Genomic DNA, 15,000 nt, shown 5'->3' on the forward strand with positions numbered 1-15,000 from the left:
AAGAGACCGAGTAAACTCACTTCCTACCGAACGTGCCGCGCGCTTAAACTCATCTCCCATCCGACCAACAGCGATCCTCGCACTCGATTAAAAGGCGCGCGTAATGCAAGTAGATGCAGACGGGCTGTGGTCCGGCCACGCAGAGTCACAATACTCGACTGCATGCTGCAGCTTACGCAGTACGCGGGATCAAGCGCGCGCATGCGTCTCACCCGTCAGCCTGCACACATACAATATGTACGTATGCGCATGTGTGTTTGTGTGTGTGTGTTTGCATACATACATATATATATATATGAATTGCGCGCGCGCGCTTGTCCCCTTCACCACCCCAAGTTGTGCCCAGTCGACGGCGATGTAGCGCGACCAACCCCCCAGACAATTCAGACACAGCTGGTCTCGGAGAAGAGGTGCCGAGGCGAGTGTACCTAGTGGATTCGAGGTCTTACTCCAAAAGCAGGTGCTATCGTCATATTATAACCGAGCGAGCCGAGTCGCCCTGTTGGAAGCTTCCGATCGATGATTGCGATGCCCAGGCTAGGCGCAATAATCTTTTTTCTTTAGGCTTTCTCTCCCTTCACATGCTTGGCCACTAGATATTCCACTATAGGGGACGAATCATACGTTCAGTTACCAGAAAAGGGAATGTGAGGATGAATTTGCCCTCCGTGTGTTCATTCTTCAGTAGATTGTTTTTGCATAAAAATTTCCTGTTACCGCTGTTATTCGTATTTATGTAGCAATCAATGCCAATGCGATGTTATGAACTAAATGAAAATTCATGAAATAATTATTTATTATAATATTGCATATTGAAAGATGTTTGTTGGTGAATTTTTGTCTACAAATCTCTCTCTCTCTCTCTCTCTCTCTCTCTCTCTCTCTCTTTGTCTCTAAAATTTTGTTAAATAATAATTATAATTTTTTTCCACATTATATATATATATATATATATATATATATATATATATATATTAGTATCTTTTTATTTGTATTCTACTTTGACGAGTTTATATTTGCAAGCAATTTCAGAAATTAATTTTTATTTGAATCACAAATGAAGTATCTCTTTTATGGTGCAATTTTATCAATGTAATTTATTATTAACTATTCCATTTTTTTAGATGTCAACAGCGCAAAATTTGAAACTTAGTTAAAAACCAAATTTACATTCTTTAATAAAAACAAAAATACAGGAAAATATAGTTAAAACTTGTAATATAATAATACTTACATTTATCCATGCATACAAATACGTAATCTGTCCTTTTCGATGTTTAATAAAAAATAATTAAATTTCATCATTAAATTATATTCTGTTTTTTTTTCTCTTAAATTAACTATTTTTAGGCAACTATTTTTATAATTAAAAATGTAATATTTAATATTTTGCTTTACTAGAGCATTTTTTGATCCTTATATGCAATCTATATCAATCTTATATCAATCAATTTTTTATGTAATCGTTTTGTTTGCATATATATTCATAAATTATAATCCGTAATGTAAATGTATAAAAATAGTTTTAATATTTGTGATAATAAATACAAAGTTTAGTTATTATTGATTTTTCAGTAAAAGGATTATTTGATTTATTATTTCTAAGATAAAACACTTAGCAACCTAAATAAAAAATAAAATTAGAAATTTTAGCAAATATCTAGTACTAGTAGTTAATTTTTTAAACTTCTTTAGGCTCTTTTGGAATAAAAAAACAGATTAAGAATCTTGTTAACTCTACTTGTTAAATATAAGTTATTCTTGTATCAAATTCAGTAAAATACATTTCAACTTAAACTTACATTATTCTATAATATTAAAATTCGATAGTTTGTTAATTGGCTATTCGATAAAATGATTATTATTTATTGAATTTTTAATCAATTGTAAAAATTTATATACAATTTGATGAAAAAAAAAAATATATATATATATATATATACATATATATATATATATATATAATAGTATTGTTTATCCATCAATCACAAATTTATTATGAGAAGTTCGCAGGTTTTTCAATAAATAATTAGTAATTGCATATAACAAGTAGATTTTAATTATTATTTTATGAGGAATTTCATAGATTTCTGACTCTTTGTTCTATTTATCTTTATATTTTTTATATCTTGTAAGAGCAATCATAGAGAAAAGATCAAGAAAAATGATGTCCTTAGCAGCAATTATAGTTGTAGTTTTTATCTCATTTATGAAATCTAGTTTCAAGAAACGTCATTAAAGAAAATTCGTTTATCTTAACAAACATCGAAGTAGTTCTTATAAGTAACCCAATGGTCGATTGATCTGATTCGCGTCCAAGAAAAAGAAATAAAGAAGACAATTTCCCACGACCAATATATACGGACGGACTAACTAATTCAAACAGATAGAGCAGGAGCAATTACTGTTTGCTTTGTAATGCGATAATGATGATTAGCTTTTTCAATACATCGAATTTGCAATATAAAAAATTCATAAACTGTAATGATAAAATTGCTTAGCTTTGGCTTACTTTTTTTTCAGTTTCTTCTTTAATGTATGTTTTGAGCATATGTCCAGGAGTTTAGTTTTGACGCTTGGACAATTTATTTTTTGACATCGTCACTATCTACTACTACTACTACTACTACTACTACTACTACTACTACTACTACTACGTACACATAGTATTATCGATATTTGTAATTATTCATTTGAATTGTTCCTTATAGTAGTCAATAATGTATTTTACACACTATTGATGTTTACTCGTTTCTATTTTCATCTTCATTATTAATGAATTGTAGTGATTTTCTATTTTTTCATTATAAATTTCTACATTATGTTGATGTGACATATTGTTTGGAACAATATTATCAATGTATCTTACTACATTGACATAATAGTTACGACAGTAATGTACAGTATCATACAGAGTGCGTATTTTAATTTCTAAATAAGTTAAAACTATGATTGTTTAAGCGCAAATTCTTCTAGATTTATGAAGTAGTTGGTTCAATGTATTATAATGTTCTTATAAATCTACATTCAAAGAAATATATTCAAAGACACGTGCATCAATTTAGTACTTTTTAAAGAAAATGTTTGTGAAAATAAGCTGAATCACGTTGAATATAGAAGTTGGCGCTCGTTACGGAGGGCTTAAGTAAAGAAATGGCATTTCTTTTATTGACAAGTGATAAGAATTATCACTTGAAGTTTTATTGCATAAACTATAATCGAGCAAATGAATGTAAAACAAATAGCCTTTTTTATCGATCAGTTAAGTTAAGCTGTGAATAAAAAATCAATATATATTTATTTATTTATTTATTTTTATTTTTTTTTTTTTTTTTTTTTTTTTTTTTTTTTGACAAACTATCGTATAATTCAAGTTTCGAATGCAGATGTCGTATTTTTATGTTGTATTTAAAAAATTGTGCTAATCTTTCGAGCCACTCATATTTATGGGACGAATAGGATACTCAGGAAATCGCCGGATCAATCAAGGTCGCAAGAATATATCATCAGTCGATTGCGTATAGCTTCGACGAGGGCATTCATTATTTAATCTCAGGGGAGCAGCCAAGGGATTATATGCCGCGCCCTTATTGGTAAAGTGTTGCAACCATACCACGTACCTACATTTCCGTTTGCAGTGCAAACTGTATTAGCTAATGGAGTAGGGATTTACTACTTAACACAAACAAATTTGTTTGCGAAGCTGCGTTTTCTTACTCTATACCTTTTCGTATATTCCAATGAAGAGGTGAGCAAATACTTATTCGATGTGCCAAACGTCCCAATCATTTCGAGAGAAACGAGACACATCGAAATGATAATAAATTGGTAGCAACGAGTACTTTCTTCAATTATGAGAAAATTTATGATTTATGTATCCGTGTAAATATTTTGTAATTCTTTACTTTGAAACTACCGACAATTGCTCATAATCAAGGCAATAGATAATTTTAATGCAATTGTAAAATTGCAAATTACCAATATTGAGATACATACAATGGCAGTTAAATATGTGGACAATGGCTATTAGAATAATTCAGTATAATGAGAATTGGATCGTCAAAATTTCTAACAGCAATAGGTTTTACGAGCAAATAACTAATATTCAAATTATACTTACAACATAATTTCTATTTACAATTAATAAATTCACCTTTAATAAGCCTTAACCTTAACCAATCTCGAATTATCAAACAATCATGTCTTAATAAGATATTAGCATTTAATATTTATTAAGTATGTTAATAGCTTTTGAACTCCTATCGAGTCCTATAAAAATTAAAAAAAATAAGGAGGTAATAATTTGATCAACCTCTTTCTTTTAATAAAGAAACTTAATTAATTTTAAATACATATTAAAAGAAGAATATAATTATAACTTAAGTAATGCAATAAATAAAACGTGGAGTGACTAAGTAAATTTTCATGTTAAATTAAAAAAAGGATATTTATAAAGGATATTAATTACATTTAAATAAATTTTTGTTTGTTTTGGTGATACTTATAAATATTTGTAGAAATAAGTACTTCAATATTGTTATTATTATCTCCAATGTTGTTGTTTTATCAAAGAATGATTTTGGTATCTTTATATTTTAGATTTATTATTTTGTTATTTTACAATATTTTTCATTTCTTTTTCCACGGCAAAGCGATTGTTATTTTTATATTTTTATAAAATAATTTGACGCATTAATATTAATATAGTATATAAATAACTTTTCAATCAATCAACTCGTAGCTCCTACATTATTTTTTCAATTATAATCTCAATCATATACTTTTTTAAAAAATCCTCTCTTTTATAAGGACTTTCTACAATATATCAATGCAATTGCTAAAAAATTCGTATATTTAATTATTATCTGATCAGCATAGATTAATAATAAAGATAACAACATTTTTCAAAACTTATACGTTAGAAATTTCAAAGAACATATGATTTTATGTACATAAATATTAAATAGTTGAAATGAAAAATATTAAAAATTCTTTATTAACTAATTCATTTCAAATTACGCATGTTAAATAGCTGTAATAAAATAATATTAAATTAGTTACATTGTGAAATTGAAGTAGGTAGGTTTATACGCCTGAAATAGTTTTATGAAGTTATTGCGACTTTTGAATAAGATTTATATACAAATTTTTTCCACAAATTTTTTAAGCGATCAATTTCGACATTTTCATTATACGGTGTGCGAGTTTATTATGTGATATATATTTTGCAAAGTATTTTTAATTGATGGAAAGGAGGTAAAGGTAAGAGAAGTTAATGAATTGCAATCGTGAGCGAGTGAACTTTGGAAACCTAAATTTTCAAAAACATTCATAGTAATGATTTAAGAAAAATTTTTTAAGAATAAAAAAAAAAAATTTGTCTATTTAATTTAAATGTTAAAATATTTTTAATTATTATTTTTCTTATATCAATTTTAAAATATAAAAATATAATTTAATTTATTTGGATATTGGAAAGAGACGATTCTTTAAAATTAAAAAATCTATAGTTAAATTAGTTGGATGGAATAATATAAATATATTTCTTTTTTACTGGCAATGAAATATTAAGTGTAATAATAAATTAATTATAAATAAAAAACATTCTTATAATTTATTTACTAAACAATGGAATTATATATTGAATACATTACTCTGAAAATTATGTAAATAAGAAAATATATAATAAATAATGAATCTAAAAGTATAAGAATTGCAATACAAAATAAAAATAATACATATATTTTTGAGTGAAAAAAAAAATATAATAATAATAATAAATGTATGACCATTCACTTTGTTAAATGAATTTGTCAAATACTTTAAACAAAACAATGAGGAATATAATATGTTTATATATAATTTCTATTGACTCATATTATTATTTGATAATAGTGTATTATTATTATTTGATAATAATAAGGATTGTTAAAAATTCAAATTCATAAATTTCATGAATATTTATGAGCAAGTAGTCAATGAAATTATTCGATTGGACGATTAACAATTTTTTAGTTCTATAATAGACTTTTTACACTTATATATATAAATTTTATTTGTTGTTATATATTATTATTATCTATATATCTAAAAACTAAAAACATAATACAGTGTTACACATAAATAAAAAACGTATTGTAGAATGTGTTTGCGACAATATTAAAATACAGATTTTAATATATTATTTGTCTAATTATTTATTTGCAAATAATATAACATTAGCTTAAAATTGTTTAGTAAGTGCGCGCGCATCGTTAATGATAAACCAATATAACCTGAAAATTGGAATTGTCAAGCAATGAATTTAATTTACAATAATAAAATTGATTATACTTTAGCTAAATATACGATAAAACTAGACGTAGTTAAATTTAATTACCTTTAATTAAGATTAATAATAGGGCTTAGTTCTAATTTTTAGTAATTTTCAGAATTATTATTATGGAGAATTATTATTTGGCAATAAGCTATGATCAATGCAATACAAAAATTGTAATTGCGAAGAATAAATATATTACCATGTATTAATTAAATAATTATTTTTAATTCAATAAAATAAAAAATTCAATAAAATAATATGAATATTGTTATTTTAAGCTGAATTTTATATTTTATGATTAATATTTACATGTAATATGATTTACTAATATTTTATCAATTTGTATTAGGATATTTTTTCATCCAAATGGTGCGCAAATATAAGAGAAAAACCAATCGACAACAATGGGGAAAGAACAAAATGATAGAAGCTGTCAATGCTGTTTTAGAAGGAATGCAGATGAAGATAGCAGCACAGAAATTCAATATACCAAAAACTACTCTAATGAGATGGTACGAAAAAGCTAAATGTAACGATATTGAAACATATGATGTAAAATTGGGAAGGTTTAAAACTGTTTTTACAGCCGAACAAGAGTATCAATTGAAGCAGTATATAAAATATCTGCAATGTTCATTATGCGAGCCAAATTCATTAGAGTTACGTCAGATAGCATTTCAGTTTGCGGAAATGAATAATATAAGTCATAAATTTAATAGAGCTACACGTATAGCAGGTCAAGAATGGTATACAAATTTTTTAAAACGAAATAGCGATATTGAACCAATGTCCTCCAACAGTACATATTTCAGTGAATTAAACGACGCACGTAATATTGAAAAGTTCTTTAATATTTTGACTAACTTACAACATTATTATAACTTTTCTTCAAATCGTATATTTAACGTCAACGAAACGTGTTACATTACAATGCCAAGTTTGAAATCTAGAATTGATAATATATTGAAGTCTGAACTTATTACAATAATTACATGTTGTAATGCCGCTGGTACTTTTATACCTCCATTAATGATTTTTCCAACAAATATAGAAGATCTAGAATTTTTTAAAAAGTGTCCTCAGGGTGCTAAAATTGTTTATCATCCAGCTGGATCAATGCAAAAAGAAATATTCTATCCTATATGGGTTTATCACCTTTTAGATTATGTAAAACCAAGTCGTACGGATCCTATTTTACTTTTATTGAATGGACATACTATGCATGTGAAGAATTTAGAGTTCATTGCGAAAGCTCAAGAATTCAATATACATATGTTAAGTATACCGGTGAATACTATTCAGAAATTACATCCATTAGAGTTTCATTTCATGGAAAATTTAAAGACATACTATTCGGAAGAGAAGAGAAAATGGATGCAAAAGAATAACAGTCGGTTTATTAATTTAACAAATGTTAGTGAGATATTTGGAGCAGCATATACAAGAGCTGCGGTACCTTCAAATGCGATAAATGGATTTCAAGCTTCCGGTATATATCCATTAAATCAATATACATATGCAAATACTGTAAATACTCCTCAAACGACTCCCTTGTTTATGGAAATATTACAAGACAATGAATCTCAACCCATTATTAATAATAATATAGTGGATACATCGATATCTCAAAATACAAATTATAGATTATTCCTTACGAATCCTAGTGACAATAACAACATTGTGACTGACAATAATGAAATAAGTATTGCGATACTTGATAATTTAATAAATGATAAGAATATTCACAGACATTATAGTATTCAATCAATGGAAGAAGCTAAAGATCCACTAGAAATGTTATTCGCAGAATTTACATAATATTAAAAATAATATGTGATTAAAGCATATGAGAATAATAATAATAATAATAATAATAATAATAATAATAATACAAAAATACCATGCCACACGGTATGGTTAAATTTTAAAGAAAAGACTGAATTTGTAATAAACATATATACATGCATATAGATAGAAATAGGCATCGATGTACATTTTTGCATTTGTATAATTAACCAGACTTATGCTTACATATGTAATTAGTATAAAATTAGTTTTTGAAGAAAAAAAAATATTAATTATAATAATAGTTACAAAGTATTTCTACATATTAATATTAAATACGAATTTTTAACTACTTTTAAAACAGAATTATATATTAATAATATTTTTGGAAATGTCCGTTATTTATATAACAATTTGTATTATTTTGTATTTATCGTTATCTAAACTAAAGTATCTAGTAACTCGATATAATTTTTGTAAAATAATTTCTAAAACCATATGAAATAGCATACATTAAGAGAATAAGAATTTTAATATCTCATGTAAATATCTAATACATACATTAAATAAATGTATAATTAATTATTTAAAAAACTGTGTATTTATTAAACATACGAACATCTACAATTTGTAAATAATAACTATTACATTATAAATATTTCATTTAAAGATTATGGAAAAGGGAATCATTTGTTTGAATTTAGATTTTAACGAACAGTCTTTTGTTGCATGATACTTTTCATATTCATATTGTAGTGTATTTAGCCAGTCATTGAAAATTAATATTAACTAATTGCAATTGAGATATATCACAATTATAATAAATCATTTATTACTCATTGAAGATGATAACATTTATTAATTTGCAGATATCTTTGGATAGATAAGTAATTGTACAAAATAAAACCTAGACTAAATTATTATCCCTTGTAATTAATTACATAAAATATAAAATTTCATGGTTAACAAAATACATTAAATATTGTTGTTTAAATATAATTAATATCAAATACCTTTTTCTTTAAATAAAGTTTGATATTGATGAAGATCATTTTTGGATAGCCACTGGTCTGCTTCTGTTATCTCATTATTGTTTCCATTTCCAGATATTGACATAATAAATATACTAAAATCAATTGGGATGTCCATAAGAAGCCATGTTGCAAACATAAACAATTTGATCATTTGCCTGTTTAAATTGAGATGAATAAAATAAGATTAAATTAGTCAATTAATCATTTTAAGTAACACGCAGTCTACAATTTTTAGATTTTAGCTAAGAAATATGACATTGCTGCTTTTATATTCTCAAATCAATTTTACTTACAATAATATGATTAAATATTTCACAATATTTCTAATAATTACCTATTAACGTTAATAATGCTTCGAGTTATAGGATTCGGTGAAGCAAGTTATATTTTATTTAGCGAGTAATTTAATTTAAATAACATTTATATAAGTGAAAAGTTACTTTTCAATGAGATTTAGTTAAGCTATACAATGCTGATTTAATTAAGTTGAAAATTATAAGCAGAATAATATAATAAATGTAAATGTAAATGTAAACAATATTATATGCAAAGGAGGCACACAATATTCAAACAGATGCACGAATAAATTAAGTCTTGCTAATTTTCTGGCCATCTATTTATAAATGTTATATGCACGGAATATCATAAATGTAATCAATAATGACATGTGTTGTTTAGAAGAGCTTTCGATTATCTTTTAAACACAATGATCATATACGAGTTTACATTACGTAAGTTGAATTGGCAGGTTATGTGATTGCAATATAAACCTAGATGCATCATACCTAGTGACATCATTAAATTAACATACATGGAAATTTGAACAATATCTTACCACATTATTGATCCGCTTTATCTCAATAATTTATTAGTAAATTACGTAAAATGTTTTGATATGTTATCAACGAGAATATGAGAACGGAAATGAATTTTGATGTGTAGTTGATCGTCCCCCACCCCCCTCGCCAAAAGATGACAAGGCAAACTAGGCCAGTCTGACGGTTATTTGGAGAAACTCTGGAAGACAAAAGTTTATAAATAAAAAAAAACGAATAAAAAAATGTTTTTTAATGCGCTAAGGATGATATATGACGCCTATTATGTACGATATAGAGTTGTATATACCAATTTTGGAAGCAGCTTAGCAAATAGTAATGCGCAGTGCATCTCGTACCGGCTGCACACCAGGTAATGCTAGGAATTCTCGTGAAAGTACATGTGTACGTGCACGTGTACTTTGTATGCCGAAGGTTGCAAGGGTAGAATATTGTATTGCATATTGCACGTAATTGGCAATTGTAGAGGTGAGGTAAGAAGACGCGTCCTGACTTGATTCTTCGGCTTTAGTCGACAATGCTTTCATATTATTCGTGTAAAGTGTATAGATCGAAGTTGTTAATAAAAGCGAAGGCATTTAACAAAATGTTGTAATTTGATAAGATTATATCGACACATCGTACGTGGTAGTTGTATTAATTATTATAAAAAAATTTTATTTCGTTATTTTCTATGTGACTGCCAAAAGTTCTGCATTCAGAGACAAAATTATATTTGTTCGACATTGCATCTGGCAAAACAATATCATTAAACAGTCCTGCCTATAAAACATCTGCAGAACATGTCGTTAGACTCGGAAAAATCCTTCTCATTAGGTAGTTGCAAAGAATCGCTATATCGAAAATCTAAAATCTAACGGTATGTACTCGTACCCCCCCCCCCAAGGGGTTTGTTGTCAAGTCTGTAACGAGGCACGTCGAGGGCAAGGAAATCGGGAGCTCTTCTTGGCGCGAAGACCAACAGAAGACTGAGCTTTGTGATTGAAGGTGATGCCGCGAGAGGCGTTGCTCTCGCTCTATAAGCCGCAAGCTCTCCGATTGGACACAAAAAAGTGAAGGGGTCCCAAGTGGACACCATGGTCAGTGAACTGTATTTAAGAGGGACAACCACAAGATTCAAGCACTCATGTTGAAGTTCTCATAGAAAAATGGAAGAAAGGAAGAAAGTTCCTTCAGCTAAGTCCGAAGACAAGTCGTCATTTGTAGACTCATCTACACAAGGGCGTCATAGCGACTATCTCCCACCCAATGTTTCTCGAGGAGCCAGCTCACCGAGGACACTTAAAGGATCAAGGTCGCTTCTAAGGTACATAATTCTACTGCCTGTGCCCAAGGAGAATCTCGGACGTGCTCCACGCGCACAAAGCACACATCGGCAAGCCAATCATCGCGCCATTAAGCGCTCATCTTGCAGAATCATCGAAAAACCGCACGTGAACGAAGCGCACGAAGCAACCGCAGATACACCACGCGGCTCTACTCGAAGAAGTAGTAAGAGCTTTACAACCTCTCGCTTCCCAGGAAACAAAACACCAGTGCACTACGTCAAGAGGTTCGGGAAATTTACAACCTCCTACCTCTGATTAAGGTGCATTGCATCCTAACGCCAAGTGCCAACTGCCCAGAACCCAAGAGTTCATAGATTGATAATAGCGACAACAATCAATCCTGTATTTGGAAATTAACGGAATAAACAGCATAATAAACGAATGTGTTAAATATGCAATTTACTACGCTATCTCTTCCACTTGCCCGCACGTTTCTCCCACATAACATCACGTGATCTTTTAGTTAATTCTAAACAATATTATATTAATTCGTGTTTGATTAAACAGCATTTTAAATGCATATAAATAATTTATATAAAAAGATTCTTTAATTAAATAAACAAATGTAAAGAATTACTTTTTCTCGGCTAATCAAATAGTAAATTAAGTTTTGTATAATTATTTACGAGTTCCGAATAGAAAGTATATTGTGTGAAATTTTTATTTCGTATGATAATTGTTCTAATTTTTGAGAGGATTAATATTTTATATTTTTATTGTATTCGAAATAACGAGTACACGTATATTCATGTTTAGTTGTATATATTTATGGGAAACAACATGCAGGATTAGACAAAATATTCAACTACTATATAATATTTATTGTCGATCATCCATCTATTCTGCTATATTAAGTTCATTTATTAATTATGCATATTGATTTATAATAAATATTTGTCACTGTGTACTATATATAATGCTTATACATAAATTGGTATGACGTTTATTAAAACATAACCGTAGACTATAGTTTTATATTGTTTAAGAATAATTTTTACATTTACAATAGCATATGTGAATTGTTTTTATTTTTTTCTTTTATATACAAGTTTATGCAGAAATTTAATTAAAAAAAAAGTCACGGAGCTTGTGTCCGGTTGTGACAAATGATTCAAAACAATTAAAAAAAGAAGAAAAAAAGAGAAAAAAAGATAAAGCAAATTATTGATAATAATTAGACAGAAGAAGACATTGAGGGTTGCTCTATATTTTAATTGACTATAAATCGAGTGAGATTTTTATGCTGTAAATTAAAAAATTAATAATTAGAATAATATTCTATTGCAATAGCGTATTTGAGTTTTGAAAAAAGTAAAAATTATCTTATAATGATTTTGTGTAGCGAAGGCGTAAATATTGGTATAAATAATTTGATATTATAAAAGTTTCTATTATAAATACATGTGATTTTTTTGTCTGTGTATGGTCTCGAGCATACGCATTATAGGTATGCGTGTGCGTGCGACTTGTTTTATATGTATTTGTTGTTCCGTAGGCAGTGATATATATAAAAATAAGTGCAAGTAATTGTATATAAAAACATTTGTTTCCCCTTACTAAGGGTTGTATCAGTTGAAAATATTTTTTTACAATGTCACGTGTATAAATACAATTTAATCTTAAGGTGTTTTATATCGAGAATAATATTTCACAATAATGTACATTAAATTCACCTTTTTACCTTTTACATTTATTCTTGAATCTTTATTTAATATATATATATATATATATATATATATATATATATATTGGAGAGATTTATTTAGTAATGTATTTCAGAATTAGGAATATTAGTGAAAGGATGTCAACATTGTGAAAAAAAATAATCTTCAATTTTCAGTGTTCAGTGCATTTATTCTAGTATAAGTAAGTTATTAATTGCTACTGAAATCATGAAATTATTATATAGATAATTTTCTTTTAATTTGAATTAAATTTGAATTATTGTATAGATGATAATTAATTTTATTAAAACAAAAAAAGAAAAAAAAGAATGAAAAAAAAAGATCTTATAAAATTATGAAATGAAAATATCAATTTTTACAATTTTTAAAAGAAATCTTGAACTTACTTTCTATTATGCATTCAACCAGCTTGTATTGAAATTTCGATATCATTTCTATTGCGATTTATTATTTTTAAATTGGTATGATAATGTTCATATGACTTTTTATTTATTTACAATTAAAAAATAAAAATTCTTCGAAGAATAATTTTGTATCCGTTCGGTTTATTTTTTCGTTTTCTTTTCCTTTTTCTTTCATTTAATTTATGTAGTTGCGATAATAAAAGACATTCATAATAAAAACAGCTTTTTGGAAAGAGATGAAATTGTTTTTGATGCATTTTTAAAGTCATGATAAAATGAACGAAGAATAATGTCCATTTACATCCCGCATTTTCTTTTTTCAAAGAATACTAAATCTAAATTAAAAATATTACAAAATACCTCGTATTAAAAGCACTGCATTTATAAGAATGTTGATTAGAAATTATTAAATGTTTGAGGAATATAAAGTCCATAATGGATTAGCAAAACATTAGCGTGATAAATTAGAGACCAAATTGTCGTATACTCGCATTCAATAATATTTGATTATAATTAATGAAGAAATTGATGAATGACTATACTATATTGATATAAGCTTGATATTATATTTCCGTTAAATAGTCCTATTTAATAATTCATTGAAGAAGTTGAGGAAATGGAAACGCGGTCAATGACAAGACGCAAAAAAGTAAATCTCAAAATTAGCATGTATTGCTGGCTCCCCCCCCCCCTCCCCACCCTCCTTCCAATCGCCCCTCCCGCACCCCACCACACTGCCCCTACCCTTACCCCTATTTCTGCCCCTGCCCCTGCCCCATCCCCCGCCTATAGTGTGTGTTCGGCTAGTTTGAAAGCAGATGCCGATATTCTGTCTACGTGCAAATCCGTGTACCTGCAAATTGAAAAAGAAAAAGAAAAGGAAAAAAAGAAAAAAAAAAAAAAAGAAAAGAAAATACAAAAAATAGAGTAAAAGTATACCGTTATAGCAAGCGAGCACAGCTCATCGTGCGATCGGGCAAATCGTTGGTGCGCAACTTTCGCGTTGTGCCGATTAATGAAACTGGAGACAGCGCCAGTTAGGGAAACGAAGCCGTAAATTAGTGACGGGTGACCAAGATTCGTCCTGTTCCTCCGTCATCTAAAACGACATCTTTCCGCTTCTATTCTCGTCGATCCTCCCCTCCTCTAGAGCCGGCCGATTCTCGGTGAGAGCGATCAAGTTGAGCGAATGGTTCGCAAAGGAGGAGAGGTAATGCGCTGAATGATGGATGCTCGGGAAGAAAAAGTTTGTTGGTTTATAAGGTCGAAGTTTTAATAATGAAACTTGGAGAACCGAGACAGCATGGCAACCGTTAATGAAATTTCGAAAACGATTGATGGGTAGGACGATGCTCGATGCGCTAAAATATTTGACAAACTACGTCAGCCATTAAAGCTCATTTACACGTACAACGTATATCGATGATTTTCCCTTGATTGAAAGTCCCAGATAATTGAAATATGCATAAATTAAAATGTACGCTAAGTATGCAACTTTGGAAATTTTTGTCGAATGTAGTGAATTTCAGTTATGAATGCGTATTTCCTGGCGAACAGCGACGTTACACTAAAAAGACATTTTATCACTTTACAAATACTTCTTCATTGA

General features: G+C 28.4%; 1 protein-coding gene across 1 annotated transcript in view; it reads left to right on the forward strand.

Moving 5' to 3' along the window:
* The window catches only part of LOC105361203 (CENP-B homolog protein 2-like), a 36,648-nt gene extending 28,537 nt beyond the window's left edge, over positions 1-8,111 (forward strand). Inside the window, exons 2-3 of the mRNA XM_011498312.1 lie at positions 6,669-8,021; positions 8,077-8,111. Coding sequence (XP_011496614.1) covers positions 6,686-8,021; positions 8,077-8,111 — 1,371 coding nt within the window. The 5' untranslated portion in view covers positions 6,669-6,685. The remainder of the gene's footprint in view (positions 1-6,668; positions 8,022-8,076) is intronic.
* The last annotated feature ends 6,889 nt before the right edge of the window (positions 8,112-15,000 follow it).

The sequence above is a fragment of the Ceratosolen solmsi genome, unplaced genomic scaffold (assembly GCF_000503995.2).
Source record: "Ceratosolen solmsi marchali unplaced genomic scaffold, CerSol_1.0 scaffold14, whole genome shotgun sequence".
NCBI lineage: Eukaryota > Metazoa > Arthropoda > Insecta > Hymenoptera > Agaonidae > Ceratosolen > Ceratosolen solmsi.